Source organism: Peromyscus maniculatus, chromosome X, assembly GCF_049852395.1.
Source record: "Peromyscus maniculatus bairdii isolate BWxNUB_F1_BW_parent chromosome X, HU_Pman_BW_mat_3.1, whole genome shotgun sequence".
NCBI classification, from domain to species: Eukaryota; Metazoa; Chordata; class Mammalia; order Rodentia; family Cricetidae; genus Peromyscus; species Peromyscus maniculatus.
The window spans coordinates 19,484,539-19,511,809 of NC_134875.1; the positions used below are offsets into that span (position 1 = coordinate 19,484,539).

Genomic DNA, 27,271 nt, shown 5'->3' on the forward strand with positions numbered 1-27,271 from the left:
GACAGCCCAGGCTGGCCACAAGTCCTCTAAATTCCTGCCTCCACTTTCAAGTGTTGAGATTACAAGCATGTACACCATTGTGCCTAGTGAGCCCCGAGTAATCTTTTAGAATTAGCTCTCATAGAACACGGAACACATCTTTCTCCTTTCTGTCATTCCCTGTGTTATCAGAGTTAAGGAAGGAATTCAAAGATAACCTTAGGACACTTGTTTCAATTGTGCTCTATGACAATCAAAGAAGATGATTAACTCACAAGGGCAAAAGTTGAAACAGAATAAACCTCTACCAAATTCCAACTAATAGTCAAAGAAAACTTTGACCCCAGGTTCTCAATCTTCAGTCTAGGGGATAGAGACACAGGTCAGTAACAAAGCACTTGCCTACCACGAGCAAGGCTCCCAACACCAAAGAAGAGCAAAAAAACTTGAGTCTGTTCCTATGCTGGCATTTCTTCCCATTTACTTTTATTACTTCATGTTAATTGTACAAACTAATGGGTTTCGCTATGTTTTCATATACATAATGCACATTGATAATATTCATCCCACTACCATTACTTGTCCCTCTTATCAGCTGGTTCCTTCTCTCTTTCCAAATATTTCCTCTTCTACTTACATGGTTTTCCTTTTTCTTTCTTTTTTTTTTTTTAATATTTTCTTGTTTTCACATCCTAACCAAAGCTTCCCCTTCCTGCCCTCTTCCTAACCCCCACACCTCTCCACCCATGTTTTTTCTTTTTAAATCTTGTTTTGCATGCGAAAGAAAATATGTGAAATTTGTCTTTTTTGGTCTGGTTTATTTCACTTAACATGATTTCCAGTTCCATCCATTCTTCTGGAAATGACAAAACAGTATTCTTTATGAAAAATAAAACTCTATGGTATATGTGTATGCATCTATGTGTATATATCACACTTTATCATTTATTTGTAGATGGCTACCCAGGCTGATTCTATAGCATGCTACTATGAATAGCAGTACTATACAAAACATGGGTATACAGGTATCATTGCAGTATGCTGATTTATATTACTTACACTGGAAGAGTGATATATCTGGATCATATAGTAGTTTTATTTTTAGGTTGTTTATTTTTTAGGAACTCCCATGCTGGTTTTCATAGTAGTTAAACTAATTTACATTCCTACCAACAGTGTATAAGTTTCCCTTTTCTTGAGGCTCTTACTCTGCAGGCCAAACTATCCTCACACTCACAATAATCTACCTGCTTCACCTTCTCAAATACGAAAATTACAGGCATAAGTCACCCCATCCAGCAAGAGTTCTTCCACCCCATCCCACAGCTTCACCAACATATGTTTGTATTTGTTTCCTTGATGACAGACATCTTGATTGAGGTGAGATGGAGTCTCTGTAGTTTTGATTTTCATTTTTCCAATGACTAAAAGTGTTGAACATTTTCAAAACGTATTTATTGGCCATTTGTACATTTTTTAAGAGTATCTTATCAGTTCATCAAACAACATAATGATTGGATTATTTATTCCTTTAGTGTTGAGCTTACTGAACTCTTTATAATTTCTGGATGTTTACCCTGACCATTTCATTCTAAATTTTCTACAAATTCTTCATTTGAATATAGCTGTTAGTTTACCAATACACATTTATAATTTTTAACTTCATTAGCAATTAAATTCATTAACTAACACAAATTCTTAGAGATTTCACACTGAAATCACAAAGAAGCAAGCTTTGTCAATAATAGAATAATTTCATAGCCATAAGGCCAATTTTATAAAAAAAAAATTCTTCAATAATATACCAATGACTCTATCAGCATTGCTACTAAAGCTACTTTTCTTAGTTAGGCATGGTAGCTTATGCCTGCAAGCACAGCATGTGCAATGCTAAGGTAGGAAAGTGTCATGAGTTCAAGGCTAGGCTAGGCTACAGTGAGGGAGGCCCTGTCTTCAATGAACAAAAACAGTAGAGTGCATGCCAAGGATGCACCTAGCCCTGTGTTTGATGCCCAGTTCTGCATAAACCAGGCATGATGGCACACTCCAAAAATCCCAGAGCGCAGGAAATGAGGACAAGTTGAAGATCAGAAGCTCAAGATTATCCTTGACTACCTAGTGAATTAGAGACCAGCTTGTCAGCCTGGGCTACATGAGACCCTATCTCAAATAACAAACAAAAACCAAAAAACTCAAATTGTTTTCTACTGTAAAATGCCGATAGCTGAATATAAGCAGAAGCTTTTTAGAGAAATGGTTGTCTAGAAATGTAAAAGGAAGTATACAACCAATTTTAAAAACTACAACCTAGCTTTTCTTTTGCTATATTCAATCACTAGGGTATAAAGAGCAATTTAAATTTCTGAACAAAATATTTAATAGCTCTCATCAGAGCAGCATCAATTTGTGAACCAGCTATAGGCAAATGTAATAAAGTAAAACAGCCAAATAAGCTTAAACCAAAGGAATTAAGAATTGTCTACTCCCCCACAACTGGAAAGCATAGCGCTAGTGGAGAACCTACTCCTGACTCCCTAGCTCAAAAGAGCACCCACATGTGCTTTGGCTAAAACGTACCTGGGTCTGTGGCTGAGACAATGGCGCCAAACAGCAAGCAATCTGTAAAGTAGAAATCTCCTGCGAGCTGTCCAGTCACTTTCATCAGAGTTACACAGCCATACATTATGGACCTGTGCAATAAACACATTCCTCTATTACAAAAATGCCAACTACTGAAGAAGTTAGAACAAAGGAAGAACAAGAAAAGGAATCTACTATAGTACTCTGTGATTCATCCTGGATTGGAAGAACAGGTATTTACATATGGCTAATACTTTTAGGAAAAGTAAAACAACTTATTACTAATAAGTACCACAAAAGTTCTTAAAACACATTTGAGATTACAGTAACACATAAATCAAATGCAAGTCAAAGGCTGCTCTTTTATAATTATAACGTGAAGGCTAAAAGACATTTCAAGCTTCAAATCTTACCCAATAACGAAACAAGAAATTGCTGTTCCAAGAAAGGCATATGCTAAGATAGACCCAAGGTTCCGGAAGAAATGTCTCTGACAAAAAAAAAAAAAAAAGTTATGCTCTGTTAGAATATCTACCAAGTATTGACAAAGAATATTTTTTTCTATTGCACTTTGCTATGCTAATATTAAAAGCATCGTTCTCTAGAAGAAGCCAGTCAGAGCAAGCATTCAGGTACTGGTATAAATTTCAACATTTCAAAAAGACAAGGAGAAAAGGAAGGAGAACTTGGAAGACATGACCTGTTTCTGAAGTGCCAAGTACTAAGAAGTGGATAGGAAATTTAAGACCCATCAAAGCACGGGAAAGTTAAGGCTACTCAAAGCAGAGGAAACGCAAAAGCACTTACCCTTTTCAGACTGTAACCTGCGTAAAATATGATAGGAGGAAGCAGTATGTTGAAAAAGACTTCAGGGTCAAAAGTAACCTGTTAAAATACAGAATTCCTTGAGATTATTTCCTTCAGAATATCTCACTAAGTCATCAAACTATTAAAAGGAAAAGAGTTAACAGCAAGAATGTTCCTATGTCAACTTCAAAACACTTCATGTAGGATTTAAATTTGCATTTGTCTGCTGATGAACTCTTTTTATTTATTGACCATTTTATTTCTTCTTTTGATAAACTATTTACTTTATTAGCACATTTACTGATTGGATAGATTTTAGAGGGTTTTCTTATGATTCTTTACATATCCTAGATTTTAACATCCTGATTGATGTGCACTTGACAAAGATTCTTTTCCCATTCGGTAATATTTCTCTTCACTCTGTGTGTGTGTGTGTGTGTGTGAGTGTGTGTGTGGAGGGCAACAGGAAAGGGAGACAAATTAGAGACAAGTATAATGACACAAAAGATGAAAATGACATAAAACCTATTATTTTATATGCTAACTTAAAAGTAAATATTCTAGACAGGGAATCTAATACTTCCACGTTTTAGGCACATAATAAATTTTGTGTTACAGGATAGCTACTGTCCTACTCAATGCTGGAATAATCAGTTATATTATTTCTATGGAAACTATGCAAAAATATTACATTAAAATTCTTAGCAGAACATAAATAATACACACCTGTGATCCCTGCATTTTGGGAAGGGTCTGAGGCAGGAGAATTGCTGTGAGCTCAAAGTCAGCCTGAATTACTTAGTAATAGACCAGCCAAGGCCACAGAGCATGACTCTGTCTCAAAACAAAGTAAATTCTAAAAATCTTAAAAAGTGGAAAAAGAGCTGGGAGGTGGGGTGGTACACGCCTTTAATCCCAGCACTCGGGATGCAGAGCCAGGCGGATCTCTGTGAGTTCAAGGCCAGCCTGGGCTACAGAGCTAGATCTAGGACAGGCTCCAAAGCTACACAGAGAAACCCTGTCTTGGAAAAAAAAGTGGGAAAAGGATAAACATATTTTTGCTTTATATAAAAGAGACCCAAATTCAGAAACAGAATTCAGGGCTACACTTACTGTTGACAAAAGGAAACTGAGTTGCTCCACAGGTAATCTCTCTAAAGCTACACAACATAATACTGTAGTTAGTTAAAACTTTCCATACAAATCAAAATTTACAGTCCTCACAGCCCCCTCATTTTAAAACTTACTTGTTTTAACAATGCAGATGCCCCTTTCTGTTCTGAAGGCTGCAGTAGAATTGATATGAACACAATGCAGCTATACACTTAACCATGCTAAAAAACTTACTTTCCTAGAATTTTTAAGGACTGGACTTTGCCATGGCTGCTAAGTACTCTGGTTGTAAAGTAAACTTTAAGTTTGTAGGAATTTTTAAAACCATAACAGATAGGAACTGTGGTGATTTGAAAGGAAATGGCCCCTGTATGCTTACAGGGAGTGACATTATGAGGAGGTATGTCCTTGCTGAAGTAGGTGTGGCTTTGTTGGAGGAAGTGTGTTACTGGGGGTGGGCTCTGAAGTCTGAGATGCTCAAGCCAGGCCTGGAGTCACCCTCCTTTCCTGCTGCCTGCCCATCCTGATGTGGAACTCTCTGCTCCTTCTCCAGCACCATGTCGGCCTGCACACTGCCATGCTTGCCCCATGATGATAATGGACTAACTTCGGAACTGTAAGCCAGCCCTAAGTAAACGTTTTCCTTTCTAAGTATTGCCATGGTCATGGTGTTTCTTCACAGCAATAGAAACCCTACCTAAGACAGGAACACAATCAAGCAACTATAAAGATCAAGTCCTGCTAACTGAAAGACAGGAGATAAAGGGTGGGTGAACACAGAGCAATGTGTGAAGTGGTATTGAGCAGCTTCAGGGGAGAAACTGAGCGGAACACAGGCAAGCACCCAGGAATCTGGAGAGCTAGTGAGATTGCTGTGGGATGTTCTGTATGTCCTGTGGAAGCCTGTTCTTGGGTTCCTTGTGGCTTTACCCAGCAGGTCCGCATAGAGGATGATTAGGACCAGGGGCCTGAGTGCAGGTGTCTGAGATGGTCTGCACTTGGCTGTGCTGTGGGATGGTCTGTATGTCAAATTGCTCTGATTGGTCAATAAATAAAACCTGATTGGTCGTGGCTAGGCAGGAAGTATAGGCGGGACTAACAGAGAAGTGAAATAAAAGAACAGGAAGGCAGAAGGAGTCACTGCCTGGAACCGCCTGCCAGGACAAGCAGCATGTGAAAATGCCGGTAAGCCACAAGCCACGTGACAGGGTATAGATTTGTGGAAATGGGTTAATTTAAGCTATAAGAACAGTTCGCAAGAAGCCTGCCACGGCCATACAGTTTGTAAGCAATATAAGTCTCTGTGTTTACTTGGTTGGGTCTGAGCGGCTGTGGGACTGGCGGGAGACAAAGATTTGTCCTGACTGTGGGCAAGACAGGAAAACTCTAGCTACATGAGATTGCAACCCAACCTCCCATAGAAAGCATGGTACAATACCTGAAGCTCTTACTAGGGCGCCAGAAGTTATGCTACATTATGAATCAAAGAAAGGTTAAATTATGCTCATCTAAAATACAGACAAGGCACAAAAGAATTCAATGAAATATTGGTGGGACCATGGGAGGAACTAAAGGAACCCAATGTATTAATGCATCTGAAAGCAATAGGCAGAGACGGTAGGACTGACTGCTACAAGTTCTAGGTCAGCTTGGTCTGTGTAGCAAATTCTATGGCAGCATACAAAGTCAAACTCTGCCTCAAAAAAAAAAAAACAAATAAGTAAGTAAGTCAAAAAATAAATAAAACAATAGGTCATTCTTTTTTTTAAAGATTCATCTAGTTGCTCATTACATACCTTTTCAAAAGAAGCGAACATCCCCTTCAACTAAACACTTACCTTCCTAAGCATTTCATTATCTTGAACATTGTTGAGTTCATGTGAGCTAATCTCTCCTTTCAGCATATACTCATAAAATTTTCCACTGACGTTGACCAGCAAGGTAGTCGGACTTGACTGCACTTCACAGCTCAGGGTCACATTATTCACATCACTGGGAACATGAATGCCATACCGAAGCACAAGGCCCACCAAAAGACCTGGAAATGAAAGGACCACCTCAGCTCTTCTTGCAGACAGAAACTGCTTATCTGTACCCAACACACTTCTCTGGATTAAGAACAGAGAACTTCTGATGACAGTCTCTGGTGGATCAGAACCAATTTTTTAGACCAAATGCTATTACAGTTTAAAGTGTTACTGAATTCACATGTCTAAGAGTCTAATCTTCATGTAATCTGTGGGACAGGAGGGAAAATGTGCCCTAGAGTAACAGCATAGGCCACTACATTTCTAAGTCATCACATACATAACCAATGAGGAAAGTGACTAAATGAGAAAGTATCTTTAAGTCATCTGTGCACAGATTATGCTCTATGGGGTGTCAGGCTGAAGATGCAGTCATACTTGAAAGGTATACTTCTTGAGGCTGACACATTTGGTGTACACCTATAATCCTAGCACTCAGGAGGCTAAGGAAAGACTGGGTTCAAGACCTGCCTGGGCTACATAGTGCATTCCTGGACAGCCTGAGCTACATGAGACACTATTTCCAAACAAGAAGGAAAAAGCAATATGTTTCTTTAGTGCTACTCCTTGGGTTTAAGCCCAAGACCACAAAAGTATGTTTTTCTAAAATCCCCATCCATCAATTAACAAGGTAAACATATATGCTCCCTGTGTTTATTTCCAAAGCACACGCACATAGGGGACCAAATAATATATATTTAATAAATGGCAAAGTAATAAACCATTTATAGATTGATTGAATTCTTCTACTACTGAAAGGTCAGAATTAAAATTTAAAATACCCACCTCAGAATCAATAAATGAAAGAAAAGTCCTGATTCTGATCCTATGTGATCAGCATACAGGTTTTACTCCTACACATATTCAGATACACACAATCCTCTGGGTTCCATCAAACTGTACTGATAAGCTGCAAGACTTAATGACAGTTTTACTGAGAAATAATTCTGATGTTATAAAGATTATTCTTCTGAATTATACAATTCAGTGGTCTTTACTATATTCACAAATTGTATAGTCACAAAGTGTAACTCAATCACCACTAATTCCAGAACATTTTCACTACTCCAAAAATAGTAGAATAGTCCCTACTCCCCTATGCCCAAACTCTAGCTTTCTGGTCCTTTTTAATTTTTAAAAACTTTGAGTATGTATAGATGTGTACACACATACATGCATGCACATATATGGACATCTGTGTAGTAGAGGCTAAAGGTTAACATTGGGTGTCTTCCTCAGTCATTGTTCTACTGTTTGAGACAGGGTGTTTCCCTGAGCCTAGACCTCATTGACTTTGGCTAGACTAGGTGGCCAGTGAGCTCCAGGGACCTATGTCACCATGCCTGCTTTGTTTTGTTTTGTTTTGTTTTTTCGAGACAGGGTTTCTCTGTGTAGCTTTTTGTGCCTTTCCTGGAACTCACTTTGGAGACCAGGCTGGCCTCGAACTCACAGAGATCCGCCTGGCTCTGCCTCCCGAGTGCTGGGATTAAAGGCGTGCGTCACCACCGCCCGGCTCCATGCCTGTTTTTAATTGGGTGCCGGGGACCCAAACTCAAGTTCTCATGCTTTCGCAGTAAGTAGTTTATGACTAAGCTATCACTCTCGCTCCAGCCTTTGGAAGCCAAAGATCTACTTTTTCATCTCTATAGATTTGCCTACAGTAGACAATTCATATAAATAGAATCCTACAATGTATGACCTCTTGTGTCTGACTTCTCTCACTTAGTATATTTGAACATTCACCTTTATGTAGAATATATCAAAACTTCATTTGTATGGCAAATTAATATTTTATTATATGTATATACCTCAACTACACACTGAACCTATACTTCTTGAACTTTCCTTAAGGCAAGAGTCACAGTGCTAACTACACTTTACTTTCCCATGGTCTTTTATTTTGACTGGCCACCCATTCATTTAAGATGTAAATTGCCAAATTATGCTAGATACATCCCCAGGGTTCACAGAGGAAAATACTGTCCATTTCAAAAAGTTTTCAATCCAGTTAGCAAAAAAAAAAGAAAGAAAAAAAAACAATTGTAATGCAACACATATAGACATATAGAAGATATTTAACCAAATCTAAGGGAGTGGAACATTAGAGGGTTTGACAGTGATGTCACCTAAGTAACTAAATGTCATTACCAGGTAGAGGTATAATAGAATACATATCTACTCAAGGACTAACAGAACATGGCTGATAAGGGGAATCACAAGATGTTTGAGTGTGGCTACATTAGGAGCCGACAAGAGGTGAAGTCCACAAGATCTGCAGGAATTGAATCATAAACAACAAAAGGTGTGTTGAAGAAGGGGTTTTGCACGACACTGCCCTGAAGTAAAAAGAAATCACTCAAGAGTCCTGAGTGTGAGCTTGACATTAGTGTTCTATTTTAAAAGGTCGGTCTAGACTTGAAAGGGTCGAAATGGCGGTCTGGGTGAATGCTGCAATCATTAAACAATAAGAGCTTTGGACCTCATCTAAGAGAGTAATGCCAGAAGTGGTGGTTAGAAGATAGCATATTTTAGAAAGCTTTGGTGGCTAAGTAGAATAGGCTAGGGCAAATGAGATGAAAGACTAGAGGAGCCTTAATGGACTGACAATGAGGTGGTTATACTGGCCTGAGCATCCAGATGGAAAACAAGACCATTCAATGAAGTGGGAACACACAGAGAGAATGGATTTATAGGGGTGAAAGTCCAAGTTAGTTTTTAAAATACTTTCATTTATATGTGTGCATCTGTCTGTCACATACGCACAGGTGTCCATGGGGCCAGAGGAAGGCGTGGAGTGCCCTGGAGCTGTAGTATCAGCAGTTGTGAGATGCCTGACATGGTGTTGGGAACTAAGGTCCTCTGGAAGAGGAGCAAGTGCTATTAACTGCTGGGCCATCTCTCCAGCCCTCTCAGTTTAGTTTCAAACATGCTGAGTTTCATCAGCCTGTGGAGAATGCACACTGAGTATGTGGGGTCTGGAGCACAAGCCGAGAGCCTCAACTTAGTGGTCACAGTCAGTCAAGTGTAGGTACACAATGAGATGATGGTGTGAGAGCGAGAACTATGGGAAGAGGACTACAGATACGGGTCCTGGGTCTGATGCACTAACAACTAACACTAAAGGTCCAAAAGGAACTGAGGAACTGATAACGACTCCGAGGAGGAAAAGCCAAAGGAATAGGAAGACATAAGAGGTGGGTAAGCATTCAGGAAGAAGCAGAAATATTCCTTTTTTTTTTTTTGAGGAAATGATGAAAACTATCAAATGCTACAATAATGTTAAATAAGTAAGGAGTGAGAAATCTCCTCTGGGTTTAGCAAGAAGGAAGGTATGGGTTGCCTTGGTAAGGGCAGTTTTAGTGGGGGAGAAGCCTGACCAGAGTAAGAAGAAATGAAACAGAATCAGGGGGATGTATAGAGGATCACTGTTATCACTCAACCTCTTCAGAGGGTTTCCTCTGGCATCAGATGGGAATTCACACTGAGACCCACAGCTAGACAATGCAAAGAGAGTAAGAGACTTTGGAACGTTGAGCATTAAATGGGATGTCTCTATCAAACCTCTCCCTTAAAGGCTCAGGGAGCTATGCAGAAGAGGAGGCAGAAAGACTGTAAGAGCTGGAGAAGGCAATGACTCCAAGGAAACAGCATCTTGTAGATACAATTAACTGGTACTCATATGAACTCACAGAGACTGTGACAGCATGCACAAGTTCAAACCAGACAAAATCCCAGCACTGGGAAGGAGAAGTAGACACCAAGTCTGACCCTGACCAAGAAGCTATTTGCAATTGATCTCTGTTTGCAAAGGAAAAATCAGTGTTCTCCAATGGAGTGTCACTGGGTAGATCAATCATACTCCAGGGCAGGCCCCATGCCCAGGAGTAGTTAACCAACACAAAACAGACTCCATGTTTCATCTGGGGGGGGGGGTGTTTCACTATTTTTTTAAATCTTACTGGGTTTTGGTGTATTTGTTTTGATTTTTCCTTTGTTCTTATTCTGAGTGAGCAGGAACATGACGTTGAGTGAAAAGGGAGGTGGGGAGGGTCTTGGAGGAGTTAGGGAAAGGGAAATATGATCAAAATATATCGCGTGAAAAAATTAAGTAAAAAAAAAAAGAAACAGGGCTGTAAAGACAGTAGCTGGTAGGGAACAGGGAGGGAGAAAAGATGACAGACAGGCCCTTACAATTAACTCACCAACACCACATGTGCTTGTTAAAGTAAGCAGCAATGATGAATTGCTGAACAGCAAATATCAATTTGAAAAAAAATACTTTGGTCAATGTTCAGATCTGAAATGAAGATTCACTTTAAAAGCCCCCGTGCCTTCTGGATTGGTAGGGTGTATCTCGGTGCAAGAGCAGTATCAAGTGCAAAGCCCTGAGTTTAAACCCCAGCACATTAATAATAATAATAATAATAATAATAATAATAATAATAATAATAAAACAGCTGTACAAAAACAACTGGGTATGGTGGAGCTTACCTGTAAGGCAGAAGGATCTCCAGTCCAGACTAACCTCCAGAAGATGAAAAGGGCAGAGCACCAGAATGAGAGGGGAGAGTGTGGGAGAAGGGACGGGGCAGGGAGAGGAGGAAGACTATCATGACTGCTTATCAGCAATCCTTGATAGACGTAACCTTGGAGGGAGGAAAGACTGCATCCATAGAATCCCTCTGTGTAGTTCACAGAAACTGCTTTGTTCTCTCATATCCTAAAAGACTTAGAAACAAGGGGCTCAGTAAAAGTTATCCCTTTGCATTTACACATAAAAAAATCACAGTTTAGCTACTATAAATATTAACAACAGAAGCATAAATTCTTTCCAATGCAAGGAAGAGTGTCCACTGGTTCCCCTGCATGTCTGAACCCACACTGAAATATCAGGTGCCCCGATCAAGGCCCAGCACTTGGGCAGATTTAAAAAACACACCTTGGAAAATAAAACAACAGCATGGAGAACAATTACTTGTGTTGGAAACAAGACAGATCCTTTCATTACAGCAGATGGAAAACTGGAATTCCTCTGGAAAAAAGTTGACAGATCAACTAAATTCAAGTTGTGTAAAAGGTCAAATCCTAATCATGGAATTGAAACAATTCCTAGTGAAGAGAACAGTCACAAAAGAGTGCTTTGTCTGGGAGATAAAGCAGAAACATCTAGCATCCTACACATATGGCCGCACAGAATATATTGATATTACAAAATGTAAATTAATCCCAGGTGACGTGACGAGAGATATTTTTACAAAAGAGAAGCCTACCCCTCCCATGCATTCATGACCACTTGTGTTGAAAGCACTCCTTAAAACTTCCCAGGTTTAAGGAACTCGGTGCCCCCCGGCCCGCTAGTGTCTGCTCCTCCAGATAATGCAACAAGGCTTCCTCAGGAATTCCAGCCCAGTCACCTGAGAACCCCGGGGCTCAAAATATGGAAGTAGACCACTGAAGAATTAGGTGTAGCCAAAATGGATAAATATTTCTACACCTCAAGAAGTGGTTGGGGACAGCAAGATGGCTCAACTGCTAAAAGCGTTTGCCACCCAAGCCTACTGACCCGAGTCCAATCACTGGAGAACTGACTCCATGAGGTTATCCTCTTACCTCCAACGTGCACTGTGGCACATGTGTGCCTGCACTCACAAACACAGAATACAAACATTCACACTTACCAATAGTAAGAAAGTTTCAGCCGGGCGGTGGTGGTGGCGGCGGCGGCGCACACCTTTAATCCCAGCACTCGGGAGGCAGAGGCAGGTGGATCTCTGTGAGTTTGAGGCCAGCCTGGGCTACCAAGTGAGTTCCAGGAAAGGCACAAAGCTACACAAGAGAAACCCTGTCTTGAAAAACCAAAAAAAAAAAAAAAAGGAAAGGAAAGAAAGTTTCAAAAGAAGTGTTTGTCCTGGAATCCCAGCACTCAAAAGACAGAGGAAGAATTACAGCAAGTTGGAGGCTAGTCAGCGCTATTCAGTGAGACCCTATCTCAAAGATAAAAGTAAAAAGAGGACCTTGAAAATATAGCTCAATGACAGGATGCTTATCTAGCATGAGTGAAGTCCTGTGTTCAATGCCCAGGGCCTCCTAGCAAAATTGTGCACGCATTCATAAAAACATTAATAACTTGTTTCAAAAATGCTGCAAGAGAAGGCTGGAGAGGCGGCTCAGTAGTTTAAGGGCATTGACTTCCCAGGCAGAGGACCCAGGTTTGATTCCTAGCACCTACATGGCAGCTCACAATCATCTGTAACTCCAACTCCAGGAGATTTGATACTATCTTTAGCCTCTGAGGGCAATGCATGTATGTGTGCACAGACATACATGAAGACAAAACACTCGTATACATTAAAAAAAAATCTTTTAAGAGAACACTGTAATTCTGTGGCAATGGCTAATTGAACTTCAAGACAGCAAAGAAAGTTAAAGCTTTTACTGACATCTGTTGTGATTTACTGGCTAAGAAAATGCGGCTATTAAACCAGATAGACTGTTTGACTCCTGACTAAACATATGATACCAAGAAGATCTTAACCTCTCTGAGCCCTAATTTCCTCATCTATAAAATGAGAAAGATAACAGTACCCATCCGACAGAGTTGCTATGAGGTTTAAATGAGATGCTACTTAAAAAGTGAATGATACAGACTCCAGCATACTGTGATGCTCAATAAACACTAGCTATTAAGTCGTTAGATTGTACACACTTTGGGGGCAAGGACTGTGGCACTGACCTGCCTTCCCCATCATATGCCACGTATCACAGACACTTAACAAATGTTTACTGACAGAGCAACAGTTAATCCTATGACTTAACTAAACAAGACTCCCTAAGGCAAAACAAATATTTTTCTGTCATTTGCTTCTTATTTGTAAGCACACTGCAGTGAGTGATCACTTTTCAGACTTAATTAACTACCTCAACAGTTTCAACTCCCAGTGACTCACTCTTAAGCTTCTTAAGAAAGCTGGCCCAATGAACCAAACACGTGGGTGCACTGATGCTGTGCTTGCACAGCTTGGGGAGAAGGCTCACTTGGCAATGTGCTTGCCATGCAAGCTAAGAGGCTGAACTTGGATCTCAAGGATCCAGGTAAAAACTTGGTTACAGCAGAGTGCATCTGTAATCCTGCTGCTACAGAGGTAGAGACAGGAAGATTCATGGGGTGTGCTGGCCAGCTGGTCTAGGTAAACCCCTGAACTCCAGGTTCAGTGAGAAACCCATCTCAAAAAATAAGGTGGACAGTGACTGAGGAAGCCACCCAATGTTGAGCTCTGGTCTCCACTGTGTACCTCCACATAAGAGTCGGGGTTTTGGTTGTTGTTTTGGTTTGGTTTGTTTGTTTTTTGAGACAGGTTTTCTCTGTGTAGCCCTGGTTATCCTGGAACTCACTCTGTAGACCAGGCTGACCTGAAACTCATAGCTATCCACCTGCCTCTGCCTCCTGAGTGCTGGGATTAAAGGTAGCGTGAGCCACCACCACCTGGCTAAGAACCTGTTTTAAACTAGAGCAATTATTAATCCATATTACAATCTAGAAGCTGACCACATGAGTGCCTTCAGTCTGCTTTTTGTTTGTTTGACTGTTTTGAGAGAGGGTCTCACTCGGCAGCCGAGGATAGCCTCCAACTTGTTATGCTCTTGCCTGTTTCCTGGGTTTAGTGATCATGGGTGTACAGCAGCACCCCCGGCTGTGCTTTAAGCTTTTTACCCTTGCTTCTTACAAAGATAAACGATGTAGGTAGGCATGGTGATGCACGCCTGTCATCCTAGCTCTAGGGAGGCAGGGGCAAGACTGCCATGAGTTTAAGACCAGCCTGAGCTACATAGCAAGCTCCATCTCTATCAGTCAATCAAAACACAAACAGCACTTTTCTGAGAGAAGTTCCATAGTGAAAGCAGTATCACAGTTAGATGGCCATCAGGCTGAAGCACGGTGTACAGAGATTCTCTTTTCACCTAGAGATGAAACTATAAAGTAGCCATCTTAGAAATATACAGGAGCACAACTGCTATGATGGTGCAAGAGTCACATGAAGATAAAAATGGCAGTAATCGGGATTAGAAAACTCGAGTTTGCTAGACATTCGAAATACATCGACCAAATCCCATTTAGTCTGGAGCTGGATTGTGGAGTTGGGGACCTGTTTATTCCACAGCCCCCACTTCTCAGGAGAAATTGGAACAAGCTATGGAATTCCAAGTCAATCCCAGGATGACTCCCAGACTAACACTCTTGTACCTTATATTTTTTCAAGTGATACCCTTGCTGTTCCTTCATAGAATATTACTACTAAGGCATTCTATTCGTTTTCATATTAGAAACTTTAGGAAAGGCCATCCATCAACAATCCTTTTTGTCTACTTCAAGCCATGAGTTAGAGGAAGTTAGTGACACCAGATAGCAAAGAACAAACATTGCCGAGGTCACTCTCAGTCCCTATTTAATTTGTTTTCATTCTGTTTGTGTCTTCTAAAAACTTTTCTGAGCCTCAGAGGACTGCAGCTGCAGCTGCAACAGGAACAGCACAGCTAGCATTGATTGAGCGTTTACTCGGGAGGCAAGTGTGAGGCTAAAACCACCTTCCCTCCGCATTCATTCCCAAGACACAGACAAGAGTGAGAGAGGACTGGGGCTTTGCTAAGCTCACACAGCGTGACTGGCACAGGGAAACAGAAATCTGGGGCTGACTCTCAAGGGCTCTGCAGCTTTAGACCTCAGTCTGTTTTCTCATGGCCCAAGAGCTGAGAATAGTTTTTTTTTTAATTTTTAAAAACTGGAAGATTTAAATTTTAAAACACATTTATTGATACTTTGTGTGTATGCGTGCTTTGCCTGCACGTATGTTGGTGCAGCACGTATATGCACTGCCCACAGTCCAGAAATGGGTATCAGATCCCCTGGAACTGGTGTTATAGCTGGCTGTGAGCCACCATGTGGGAGCTGGGAAGCAAACCAGGGTCTCTGCAAGAGCAGCCAGTGCTCTTACCCCATTGATTCATCTCTCTGGGCCCTGTTCTGTTTTACATTTTTTTAAGTTTGCAAAGAGGAAAAAAAAAACAGATTAAAATGCAATATACATAACCCTTAAAATCTACCATCTTTATTATCTAGCCCTTTAAAAAATGTCAATCCCTGGTCTAAAGCCTTGTACCATCAAGTATCCTATAAAACCATCTCTCTCCATAGGAAAGAGATTATCTGAGATCAGTTCCTTATTTTAACACTCTACGACTCATTTTGCATTTAACCCAAGTTCAAATGTCATTATATGCTTTTTATGATGTCTTTACACTCCTTAAAGGTCCTACACATCTATAGATTCTGTTCATACTATATAATAATAAACTAATTAGTAAATGTTTGTTAAAAATAGTAAACAAGTCACCCACATTGTAACACTGAGAAATTAGATAAAATGTACAACTTGTATGACCAATTAGCCTTAAGAGGCACTACAAATGAAATACAATTTTTGGCCACGTGGTGGTGGCACAAGCCTTTAATCCCAGTACTCCGGAGGCAGAGGCAGGCAGATCTCCGTGAGTTTGAGGCCAGCCTGGTCTAAAAGCGAATTCCAGGGCAGCCAGGCCTATTAAACAGAAAAACCCTGTCTCAAAAAAAAAAAAAAGAAAAGAAAAGAAAGAAAGAAAGAAAAAGAAATACATTTTTTTTGACATCCTAGTAAACAGGGATATTCCTCATGCTTAGAATTTATTACCTTACAAATGAAAAACAAGCCTGAGACCATGCATTTTCTTACGGCACACAACTACCTTTTATTGCTACCCTTGAGATTCGTGCACATTCTAGAAGTCTGGATTTACTGGAAGGGGGTGGAGGCTGCACGGAAGAAATGCCAAACCTTCCTCTACCTATCTTCAACAATTCCAGGCTGTAGCAAATGAAGGTAATCTTCACACATGTCCTGCCCACTCTTTGTCTACCCTCCTAGGCAGATAAGGAGACTGTCAGCAATACCTCCTCACAAGGCTGGAGCATGGCTCCAAATGCTTCCAAACCCACGGTTTGATTTTCCTTTCTTGCTCTCTTGTTCTCTCTCTCTCTCTCTCTCTCTCTCTCTCTCTCTCTCTCTCTCTCTCTCTCTCTCTCTCTCTCTCTCTGTGTGTGTGTGTGTGTTTGTGTGTGTGTGTGTATCGTCTGCCCCCCCAACACACGCACAGATAAATAACCTCAAAAGAAAGCACACTGAGACTCAAAAACCAAAATCATTTACACAGCAGTTGGTCGATAACCTCATGCCAACAGCAAGTCACCCGTATGCATAGCCGTGAAGATTCTTAATTACTATTTGGCTGAACTGTTCTCATCATATGGTATGTAACATGCTGCTGGAAGAACCTTAACTCTGACTCGTCCTCACTTTCCTAAGCCTGAATCCTAAGGGTCAACCCTAGGTCTCCGTATCAGGTATTACAGTATAGTATAATAAATGAGGACGACATTTAAAATGTCCTGAGCCTTCTGTAGCCTACTTCGGGTTTTTGCGTGGGTTCCACGGGAGTAAGGTTATCATTTGCATCTGGAAAGGAGGCATAGCAAAAGCTGGGCAATGAGTAAAGGTCGACTCTGGTTCCAAATGAATGCCAGCTGCTGGCAGTACAGCTACTACTGCAGCTTCAGCGACCCTTAAACAAACTGACACCCCAGAGACATAGATTGCAAGGATGTCTTCCCCTCCCCCCCACCCCAAGCCCCATCCCAGCCACCGCACCCGACTCCCGTTCCCATCCTCAACACCCACCCTTACTGGTCCCCAGCTTGGTAGGCAGAGAAGGGGCAGAGGGGTGCAGAGGAAAAAAGGGGGTGGGGTCAGAGGCAAAAACAGAGAGGAGAGCCAGAGAAAATGGGGAGGCGAGGCAGAGAACGAGGTAGGAAAAATGGGGGGCGTAGCAGAAATAAAGGGGGGTGAGGCAGAGAAACGGGGGACGGTTTAAGGCGAGGTGGAAAATGGAATGAGAAGGGGAGCATAATGTAGGCCGAGCAGGACTAGGGCAGGAGGAGAAGCGGCCAGCAGGCAGAGAAAGGGGTAGTGCCAGAGAGGGGACAGGGGTCCGAGACACTTGCCATAAATCATAGCAAGGCCGGTTTCGTGGAGGAAGCGGGCCCGGCGGTGCTTGAAGAGCCAGATTGTCAGAATGGTGAGGGTGAGCAGCAGGATGAAGATAAGCAGGTTGGCGCTGTCCTGCCGGTGGCTCTCCTCCGCCTGCTTCTCGGACACGATCTCCTCGTCCATGGCTCTCGTCGTTCCCCCGGAGCCGTCCGAAGCCCCGGCCCAGGCAAAGACGCTCACTGCGAAGAGCAACCAGAGGGGCCGCATAAGTGGACGCGCCCGGGCCCGGCCTACGCCACGGCGAACAGGCGCCAGCCGCCAGCCGCGCCGAGCCCCAGCCATGTCTCCCCCCCACCCCCTACCCCCGCCCCTCTCCTCACCCGCAGCCGCCCGCGGTCGGACCACTCCCTGAGGGCTCACGGGAAAGGGGCGGGGCTGCAGCCAAGCCCGCGGAGCAGGCACCGCCCCGCGGGGCCTCCGCTCTTAAAGGGACCGCCACAGCTCCCGCCCGCGCGTTCCCATTCCTTTGCCCATCTGCCCACCTACGGGCACACCTCGAGCTCTAGGTTTGTCCGAGCGTGAAAACACATCCAATCTAACCCACTGTTTTCTGCTGAATAAACATGGGCCTAGTGTAATCAGACGCAGATTGCGCGCCCTTTAGTTTGATTCTATTCTGACAGCTGGGAAGGGGACAGGAATCGATCTTCATAACCCATCTGGATATCGTCCCCCAGTGTCTCTTAACAGGATAAGAAGTTGGCCCCTTGGGAGTGGCCTCAATCTCCAGCTCTGTAACTTAAATCAGAATCCCTTATTCTGTCATTATTGGGGGTAAAAAACAACAACAACAACAACAACATTATAAGAGTTCATAAAAGAACTCACACAAAGGCAAGGATCATGTGTGTATCTGTATAATTAGGTTTTCTTTAACAGTCAAAGCTTGATATATGCCACCTACCGCATCAGGAATGGATACATAACTTCATCAACCTTGCAAAGAATAGTCAACCAAGTTTGTGCTCAGATTTCCCGCCCTTTGGGGAGAAATCTTTAGTGGTTTCCCTCTCCTTTTGTTCTTTTGGATTGCTATTTTAAGGCACATGCTGTTGCAGGAATCTTAGAACGTCTTATTAATAAAGTCAAACCTGAGGCCAGTTATTGGAGTGAAGCTGGAAGATCAGAGAAGCAGAACAAGCCACAGCTACCTCACCTCGCCAGTTCCTCAGCTGATCCTGTTTCCTCAGACTGAAGGCCTCTGAGTCCTCATATCTGAATGGATCTCCGCTGAACTGTTGCTAGAAGCCTAAAAGCTTAATCAGCCAAATGCTTCTAGTTCCCGGTCCTCACATCTTATATATCTTTCTGCTTTCTACCATCACTCCCTGGGATTAAAGGCTCGCTTTCTGGGATTAAAGGCGTGAGTCACCATGTTTGGCTATTTCCAGTGTAGCCTTGAACTCACAGAGATCCAGACAGATTTCTGCCTCTGGAATGCTAGTATTAAAGGTGTGAGTGCCACCATTTTCTAGCCTCTGTATCGAGTGGCTGTTGCGTTCTCTGACCCCAGATAAGTTTATTAGGGTGCACAATATTTTGGGGAACACAATATCACCACAAAATATCACCAGTTTTTTTTTCCTTTGACTTCCTACCTGTCATCTCCCGCCCTCCCCCCAGAGTAATTTCTGTGTATTCCTCTGGACCTCACAAGGCAAGATTTTCACAATTCACCTCCACAGTTGAACTGTGTTTGGGAACCTCTCCAAAAAAATAAAGTCTCCTTACTTGTAGGATCACTCCTTAGGTGATTTAGGCTTCTTTTTCTCTAGACTTTCACTTCTACATGGATAAGCTACAAGTCTCAAGCACTGGCCTGTCACCATCCCTTCAGATCTCTACCTGTTGAGCATATATTGAGCATATCCTGCAAAGGAGCTTAGTCTTCCCCCTGTGAGTATGTATCCACATGACATCATTAGTACTAAGTATCAATCCCAGCCCTGCCATTTTATATCAAATGTATCATCCTGAAAGCTTTTCATCTCAGGGCCTCATATAACCCAACAACAGTGACAGGCAGCCCCAGTGTGAATGCCTCTTCTTAAAGAGTTCTCTCTTAAAGAGAAGACTTCTCTTTAAGCTCTGTGAGGATAGTGAGACTCCAGAGAAAGAAAAACAACTCTGGAATGGTGGTTCTGTCTGACAGGCCGGCCGGGAATTTTTCCAGCAGTAACTGCCCAGGCCCTCCTATCAGTAGCTGGGCCTGTGTGTCCTCACAAGGAACTTCATGACCACCTGCCTCCTTCCCTGGCTCCAGTCTAGCTGCACTTCCCTGTTCACACCATGCTGGGCACATTACACAGGCAAGAACCCCAGGCCAGGAGCATCCCTGGCCTTCCTCCTCCTCAGACCTCGCTAGGACACCTCACAGTACTTACCTCCTTTGAACAAAGCCACTCATTCCAAGGCTGTTTTGTCTCTGCACAAAACCACGTTCTGATGAGTGGCTGGGTCTTAAAGTCAAAGTCACCACCGTGAACAAATCTTTTCCAGCCCCAGACTACCACCACAGTTTCCATGGCCCCAGCAACTCAATACGCTCTCCATCCGTAGCCTCTAGATAGCAGTGCTCCAGGAGGAATTTACACAGCTCTAACTCCACCAGTCACACCCAGGGACTTAGGCATCCCTCAGAATGTGCTTCTCTCACACACACACACTGTTCCCACCTCTCATTCCCAGCTCCATTTCTCGTCATTGCTGCCACCCCTGCCAGTTCTGGCCCCAGCTCCCACCTCAGCGGCTCCTCTCATGGTCCTTTATCCCCTCCATTTAATTGCTCTGAAGCTGTTTCAAGTGGAGGCAGTTCACTTCATCACAACCTTGCTGTCCTATATGCCAACATGTGTTTGCACACATGCTCATGTACATGCACATACACACCATGTATCATGTAGCCTGAAGGAGCTGACACTTTGCTTCCTCCTTATTGTTCAAAGCCCTTACTCCTCCACCCTTCATGGGAAGCTGTGACCTTCTCTTTCCTCGTTTTCGACATCTAACCACTTCCTGGTCACTCCTACACATCCAAAGTACTTGAAAGGCTGGTTTATAGGCTTTCTATCTTCCTCTCAGCCCTGCCACCTTCTTTGAGGGACTGCAGTAATCAGATAGACAATTCAGAGTTCTAGCCTTGCTTCTGTTTTCGTTGAGAAACTCAAAGCATTCTGGGAAGCTCCTACCCTCCAATTAATTAAATACCACATTCATGTCTTCCCATCCTTCCTCCCCTTCAGCTTCACCTAAAAGGTGTTTCCTCTTCCTTCAGAAAACGTATTCCTCACCAGGCCAGGCGGCGGCGCACACCTTTAATCCCAGCACTCAGGAGGCAGAGTCAGGTGGATCTCTGTGAATTCAAGGCCAGCCTGGTCTACAGAGTGAGTTCCAGGATAGGAACCAAAGCTACACGGAGAAACCCTGTCTCAAAAAAAAAAAAAAGGAGGAGGAGGAGGAGAAAACGTATTCCTCAGTCTAGCTCATCCCATCACTTCCTTTCTGCCTCTTCCAGAAGCAACTCTAACTAACCATCATCCACCCCACCCCACCACCACCTTCGGTGACTCCTTTTCTGTCCCCTGCTACTCTGTCAACGTGTTCAGGTATCTGCTGACATACAGCCCTTCCTTCAAGCTTCTCCATAACTATCGCACCTGTTTCTCCTCTTGCTTGAGAGAGAAACTTCTCCAAAGCTTTTCTGTCTTTTCTGGGATTGCATCCCCTAGTGTGGGGATTATCAAATATCAGAAGACAGCCTTAGGGCCCAAAGAAACCTGCCATCTGCTTTTAATGACTGGAAGCTAAGAACAATTTTGACATTGTAAAATAATAATTTAAAAAACCCAAATGAGTATTTTGTGATGCGACAATCACCAGAAATCAAAATTGCAGTGCTCATCCATGATGGAGTATTGGAAAAAGTGTTGCCATTTGTTTGCTAACTGTTTTATGGCTGTTTTTCTGTAACAGGGGCAGAGTTGGGTAACTTTGAAAGAGGCCTTGGGGCCTGTAAGGTATTTGTTATCTGACCCTTTGTTGGAAAAGTGTGACCTCTGCCTTAGTCCCTGTCAATCATTCCCCCACATTCCTATGAGACAGCACTTTCTGAAGCTTTACTCTGCTTTTAATGTTACACCCTTGCTCCAGCTCCTCCGGTGTCCCCATCCACTTTAGTTCCGGCCCCTCAACATGGGACATCATTTTTGGAGGACTGTGGCTCCAGGCTGTTTCTTCACTATTATAGTCTGCTCTCCCCTGATCTATTTTACCCCAGATCTTCTGATCTTCTGAAACAAAATATTACACCCGTAGTTCCATGAATGCTTCATATATATATATATATATATATATATATATATATATATATATATCTCCTATGCTTTTCCTTGTGTTCCTCCTACTTGAATAGACCAACAACCCCTTCCTTCCAAAAGTGATGTCTATGTGGCTGACAAAACTCAGAATAAAGGTCACCAAATGTTCCCGGATGCCCACAGATTGAGTTAGGGGCTCCTCTTCCTAAAGGCCCTGAACCCCTGAGCAGATCTCTATCCTAGTTTTCCTGATAATTATCATATTCATTTTCTAAGGTCGTGAGCACCTCCAAGGCAGGAATTAGATATTACTTTGTCCTGTATCACCAGCACCTAGCACAAAATTTAACCAAAGTAAGTACTCTGGGGCTAACAAAGATGATCTGGTGGGTAAAGATATATGCCAATAAGCCTGCCTCACATGGTGGAAGGATAAAACTGACCCCTGCAAATTGTCCTGTGTCCTCCATACATGAACCATGGCCCACACTCACACACGCATGTACACATAAGCATACAAAAGAAAATGTAAAATGTATGCACTAGCACATACCATATCAACGCACCAGTAAGTGTCTCTTGAATTTCAATGAGTGCAAAGGAAATCCCCATGTTTGCAGATGGCGTTCAATTTCCATGGAAACATAAACTCAATTCAAGGGTAAACTGAAAGAGGGCTTTGCAATACCAGGTACATAGTAAGTACTCAGTAAATACTTGATAACTGAAAAGCACAGATAAGCTTCGTCGCGCTCAGCACAATCTTTAGTTCACTGGAAGTGCCTGATAAATGGTGGGTTAACTAATTCATGTCCTGGGAGAAGGGTGGAGAAGTTTAGGAGAAGTCACATAATGGAAGAGCTACAATGCAACTGAAATGTTTAGCTCATTCGTTTCCCCAATCAAAAATCCCCCCAGTTTAGGTTTGGCAGCAGAAAAGGGAATAAATTACATGCAAAGCGATGAGTACTGGGAGGCCAGCTAGGAGTTTAGAAAAAGCAGCTTCCCATGGTGACACACACCTGTAATTTCAGGGCTCAGAAGGCTGAGGTAGGAGCAACATAATTTTGAGGCCAGCCTGTGCCCTCTCTGCATTAGTTCCTTTCCTGGCATTGTGACAAACACCATGACCGAACACAACTTAAAGAAAAGAGAGTTTCTTTTGGCTTATAGTTTCAGAGGGCTAACAGCCCACCATGCTGGGGAGGCATTACAGCAAGTGGCAGGCAGGGCAGCAGAGCAGGGGACCGGGAGTCTTATCTTCAAATGCAAGCTTGAGGCAGACAGCGCATATCGGAAGTAGGGCGGGGCTATATAATCTCAATGCCTGCCCCCAATGACATTCTCATACTTTTTCCACCAACACTGCGCCACCTAAACCACTCCAAACAGCACCACCAACTTGGAACAAGAATTCAAATTCCCAGGCCTATGGGGAACATTTCTCATTCAAAGAACCACACTCTCCTACCAAAAAGATAGGGAAAAATAAAACAGAATTAGTTCCAAAATGTAATAGGACCTTAATTTACTGGGTAAGATAGGAATAAAAGCGGCAAACTGTTAGAATGTAGATGGCTAAGGATGCAGCTCAGTGCGCGTGCTCAGCATTTGCAAGGCCCTGGATTCGATCCCTAGCACTGCCAAAAAGGAAAAAAAAAAAAACATGGAAAAAGGACTCCACAGTTTTGAATCTGCATAATTAGAAAACATAGACCTGTTAGCAGGAATAATAGGAAGTCATAAGGCTGAACTTGGCTATGGACAGGCTGTATGTAAGAAATCGGAGGGAATCCAGGCATGCTGACACATGACTATAATCCCAGCACACAGAAGGCTGGGGCAGAAGAATTATCACAAGTCTGAGGCTAACCTGGGTTACACAACAAGTTCCAGGCCAGCCAGGGATAAATGACAATAAGACCCTGTCCCCAAAATAAAAAGGAAAGTGGTGGGAAATCCACTTGCAGATATTGGAGTAGGCAGTTAGAAATGTAGCTTGACAGTTCAGGAATGACATCAGGACCAGCAATAGGTTTGGGAGCTATATGTTCAGTATTGAAGCTGTGGGAGGTCCTGACTTTTCCCAACAAGAAAGGGAGGGTATCATGAGCTCAGTCCTGAGGCAATATTGAAGTGAATGCCTATATCCAAACAGAATGCCTAAACTCAAACAGAGGTCACAGCTACCCATTGAATTCACCATATACATGCAAAAGTTTTCACACAATTTATTACCTCATATGAGCATCCCAATGTGAAAAAAAGCCAGATTTTTTTTTCAGTGCCATTAGGGAGGCTCTTTGAAGTGCATGCTCATATTAAGCTCATACAAGTAACCTAGGCTACTCTGTGCAGATGCAACAACAAACCCTGGGAGATGTATTCAATCTAGAAATGGTCACAATAATTAAAATATAAAACGAAGGGTCAGCACTCAAAAGGCAGAGGCAGGCAGGTCTAGGCCAGCCAAAACCAATGAGACCTTGTCTCAAAAAAAAAAAAATCAAGGGGAGAAGCAACTGATGCTTTAGGAAAGAGTGATGGGATAAGGAATCTCTTTAGTTTGGAAAAATAGAAAGATCAATAACAAATAATAATAACAGGGACCAAGGAGATGGCTCAGTCAGTGGGGGAAAACGCTTGCTGCACACTTATGAAGATCTGGGTTCGGATCCCCAGGACACACATAATGCTAGATTGGATAACACACATCTGTAATCCCAGTATTCCTACAGCAAGAGGGGAGTCAGAGAATGGAGAATCTGGAAGCTCATGGGCTAACTAGTCTGGGGGTACATAGCAGCAAAAAGAAGATCCTGTATCAAACAAGGTAGAGAGTGAGGACCAACACCTGGGGGTGTACTTTGACCTGCACTCATCTGTACTCATGCACGTGAACACACACACACATTAAAATAATCATAAGGATTAAGAGATGGTTCAGCTGGATAATCATGAGGATCTGAGTTTGAGCCCTAAAACTCACATAAAGATGCAAGGAGAGAACCAACTCTACAAACTTGTGCTCTGATCTCCACATCTGTGCCATGGTGCACATGGCACACAAGAGCCACCCTCCCCCAAGATCCTACATCCACAGTAATAGTAAAGTAACAATAAATAAAAAAAAATTGAGGCCTGGAGATATGGCTTTATAGTTAAAGAGCATACATTGTTCTTCCAGAGAACCTGAGTTCAGTTCTCAACACCCATATCAGGCAGCTAGCTCACAACCACCTGTAACCCCAGCTCTAGGGGGTAACACTGGTCTTCTGGCCTCTGCAGGCACCTGTACTCATGTGCACATATCCACCCACAGATACGCATACATATAAATTGTAAAAACAAATGTTTTTTAAATAATAAAAACGACAGTCAACATTTACTGAGTACTTACAATGTGTGAGATGACTTACACATCTCACAGGCATCACCACACTCAGTCCTGACCATGGCCCCTATAAATGAGCACTGTGACTATCCTCAAGTTACAGGTGAGGGAACTGAAACACAGAGACGAGTAACTCCTTCAGTCTCCCAGATGTCCAGAAGGAAAATCCAGGGTCCAAACTCTACCCCAGTACATGCTCTAGAAAACCATTGCAGTATAAGTAATTCAGTAAACAAATCTCAAAGCCATGAATCATGTAAATACAATCTTATTAAGATTGGATTCTCGCCGGGCGGTGGTGGCGCACGCCTTTAATCCCAGCACTCGGGAGGCAGAGGCAGGCGGATCTCTGTGAGTTCGAGGCCAGCCTGGACTACCAAGTGAGTTCCAGGAAAGGCGCAAAGCTACACAGAGAAACCCTGTCTCGAAAAACCAAAAAAAAAAAAAAAAAAAAAAAAAAAGATTGGATTCTCAAAATACCAAAGTGTTACTTAGATCGTTTGAGATACATGTTTCGTTGTTTCTTGTCTGAATTTCTTCCAAGTACACACTATGTCTGTAAGAAGAAAATAAGAGGATGCAACATTAATTTTGAAAATGCTAGTTTCCTAGGGAGAGCCTCAAACTAGGGACCTGGATTCCAGTTCTGGTAGCTAGGGAGCTGCCTGGGGCCACCAGGAGCTGCCTGTAGAGAGGCATGAGCTCTGGTAAGGGCTATACATCTGCCTGGCTGAAGGGTAAAACGTGTCAAAGGGATCTATCTGCTTTGCCCTGGTTTTTGCTGTTGTTAAAAAATGTGTGAATTCTTCTCTGGCAGATCAGTTACAAGTCTTTAGGGAACCTGGACAAGCACTTTTTGCATGATGAATGTGTTAGGTAAAACCTATATGTATCTGTGGAAGATCTGCCTGTCTGAATGATTCAGTTTCTGCTGTTTTATTGATTTGATTCCTTACCTGAGAAAGAACTATGCAATTCCTTATTTGCTGATTAAGTCCATGAAGTGGGGAGGATAGAGGGAAAAAGGGAAGGAGGAGGGTGTGGTGGACAGACAGACAGGGCAGCCAAGCAGGTTAGTTTGCCTAGAAGGTAAAAGAATTCTAGAATATGTTACTCAGAGATATTGTTCTAAATATAATTAGCTTGAAGAAACTTCTTTTTTAAAAAAAAAATTATTTAGGAGGGGCTTGGTCCTGCCTCAACTGAATGTACCAGGCTTTGTTGACTCCCTATGGGAGGCCTTACCTTTGTGGAGGAGGGGATGGGGGTGAGGGGGGGATGCTGGGGGGAGTGGGAGGTGGGGTGAGAGGGGGATCTGTGGTTGGTATATAAAATGAATAAAAAATTTCTTAAAAAGAGAAAAGTACTCAAAATAAATAAATCAGTAAAATAAAATTAAGTTTTAATTCAGTGTGTGTGTGTGTGTGTGTGTGTGTGTGTGTGTATGTGTGTGTGTGTGTTTGCACATTTGCCCATACTCAATTTTAAGGAATTCATTTTCTCCCCTGCCACCATGTAGGTCCTGGGGGTTTAACTGAGGTTATTAGGCTTGGCAGCAAGCACCCTTACCTGCTAACCCATCTCACCAGCCCTCTCAGTACATACAATCTATATCTATAGCTATATCATCTATATCTATACCTATATCTAATCTATATCTATATCTATATATCTATATCATCTATATCTATATCTATATCATCTATATCTGTATCTATATCTATATATCTGCAATAGGAACATATTTGCAGGAAAGGCGAATTTTCACACTAGATCAGAGTATGGTAGATAAAGGGGAAATATATTTGAGCGACTGAAATGTTCACAAGTAACATTATGAAGATATTTAAGAACTTGGCTGGCATGAAGCTAAGGTCCAATGCTGGGACACTTTTCTCTAGTTAACACGTTAACCTGGAA

The 27,271-nt window shown here is 42.5% G+C and overlaps 1 protein-coding gene across 4 annotated transcripts in view; it reads right to left on the bottom strand.

The window, feature by feature from the left end:
• Positions 1–18,089, bottom strand: part of Slc9a6 (solute carrier family 9 member A6) — a 62,661-nt gene extending 44,572 nt beyond the window's left edge. For 2 of the 4 annotated variants that reach the window (XM_076562034.1, XM_015985588.3), the window contains exons 1-6: positions 17,962–18,089; positions 17,596–17,820; positions 6,318–6,517; positions 3,367–3,444; positions 2,973–3,049; positions 2,557–2,669 (exon numbers count right to left, since the gene is read on the bottom strand). In XM_076562034.1, coding sequence (XP_076418149.1) covers positions 2,557–2,669; positions 2,973–3,049; positions 3,367–3,444; positions 6,318–6,517; positions 17,596–17,764 — 637 coding nt within the window. In that variant the 5' untranslated portion in view covers positions 17,765–17,820; positions 17,962–18,089. The other 2 variants (XM_006991980.4, XM_015985587.3) reach the window with 2 other exon arrangements.
• Positions 18,090–27,271: the final 9,182 nt, after the last annotated feature.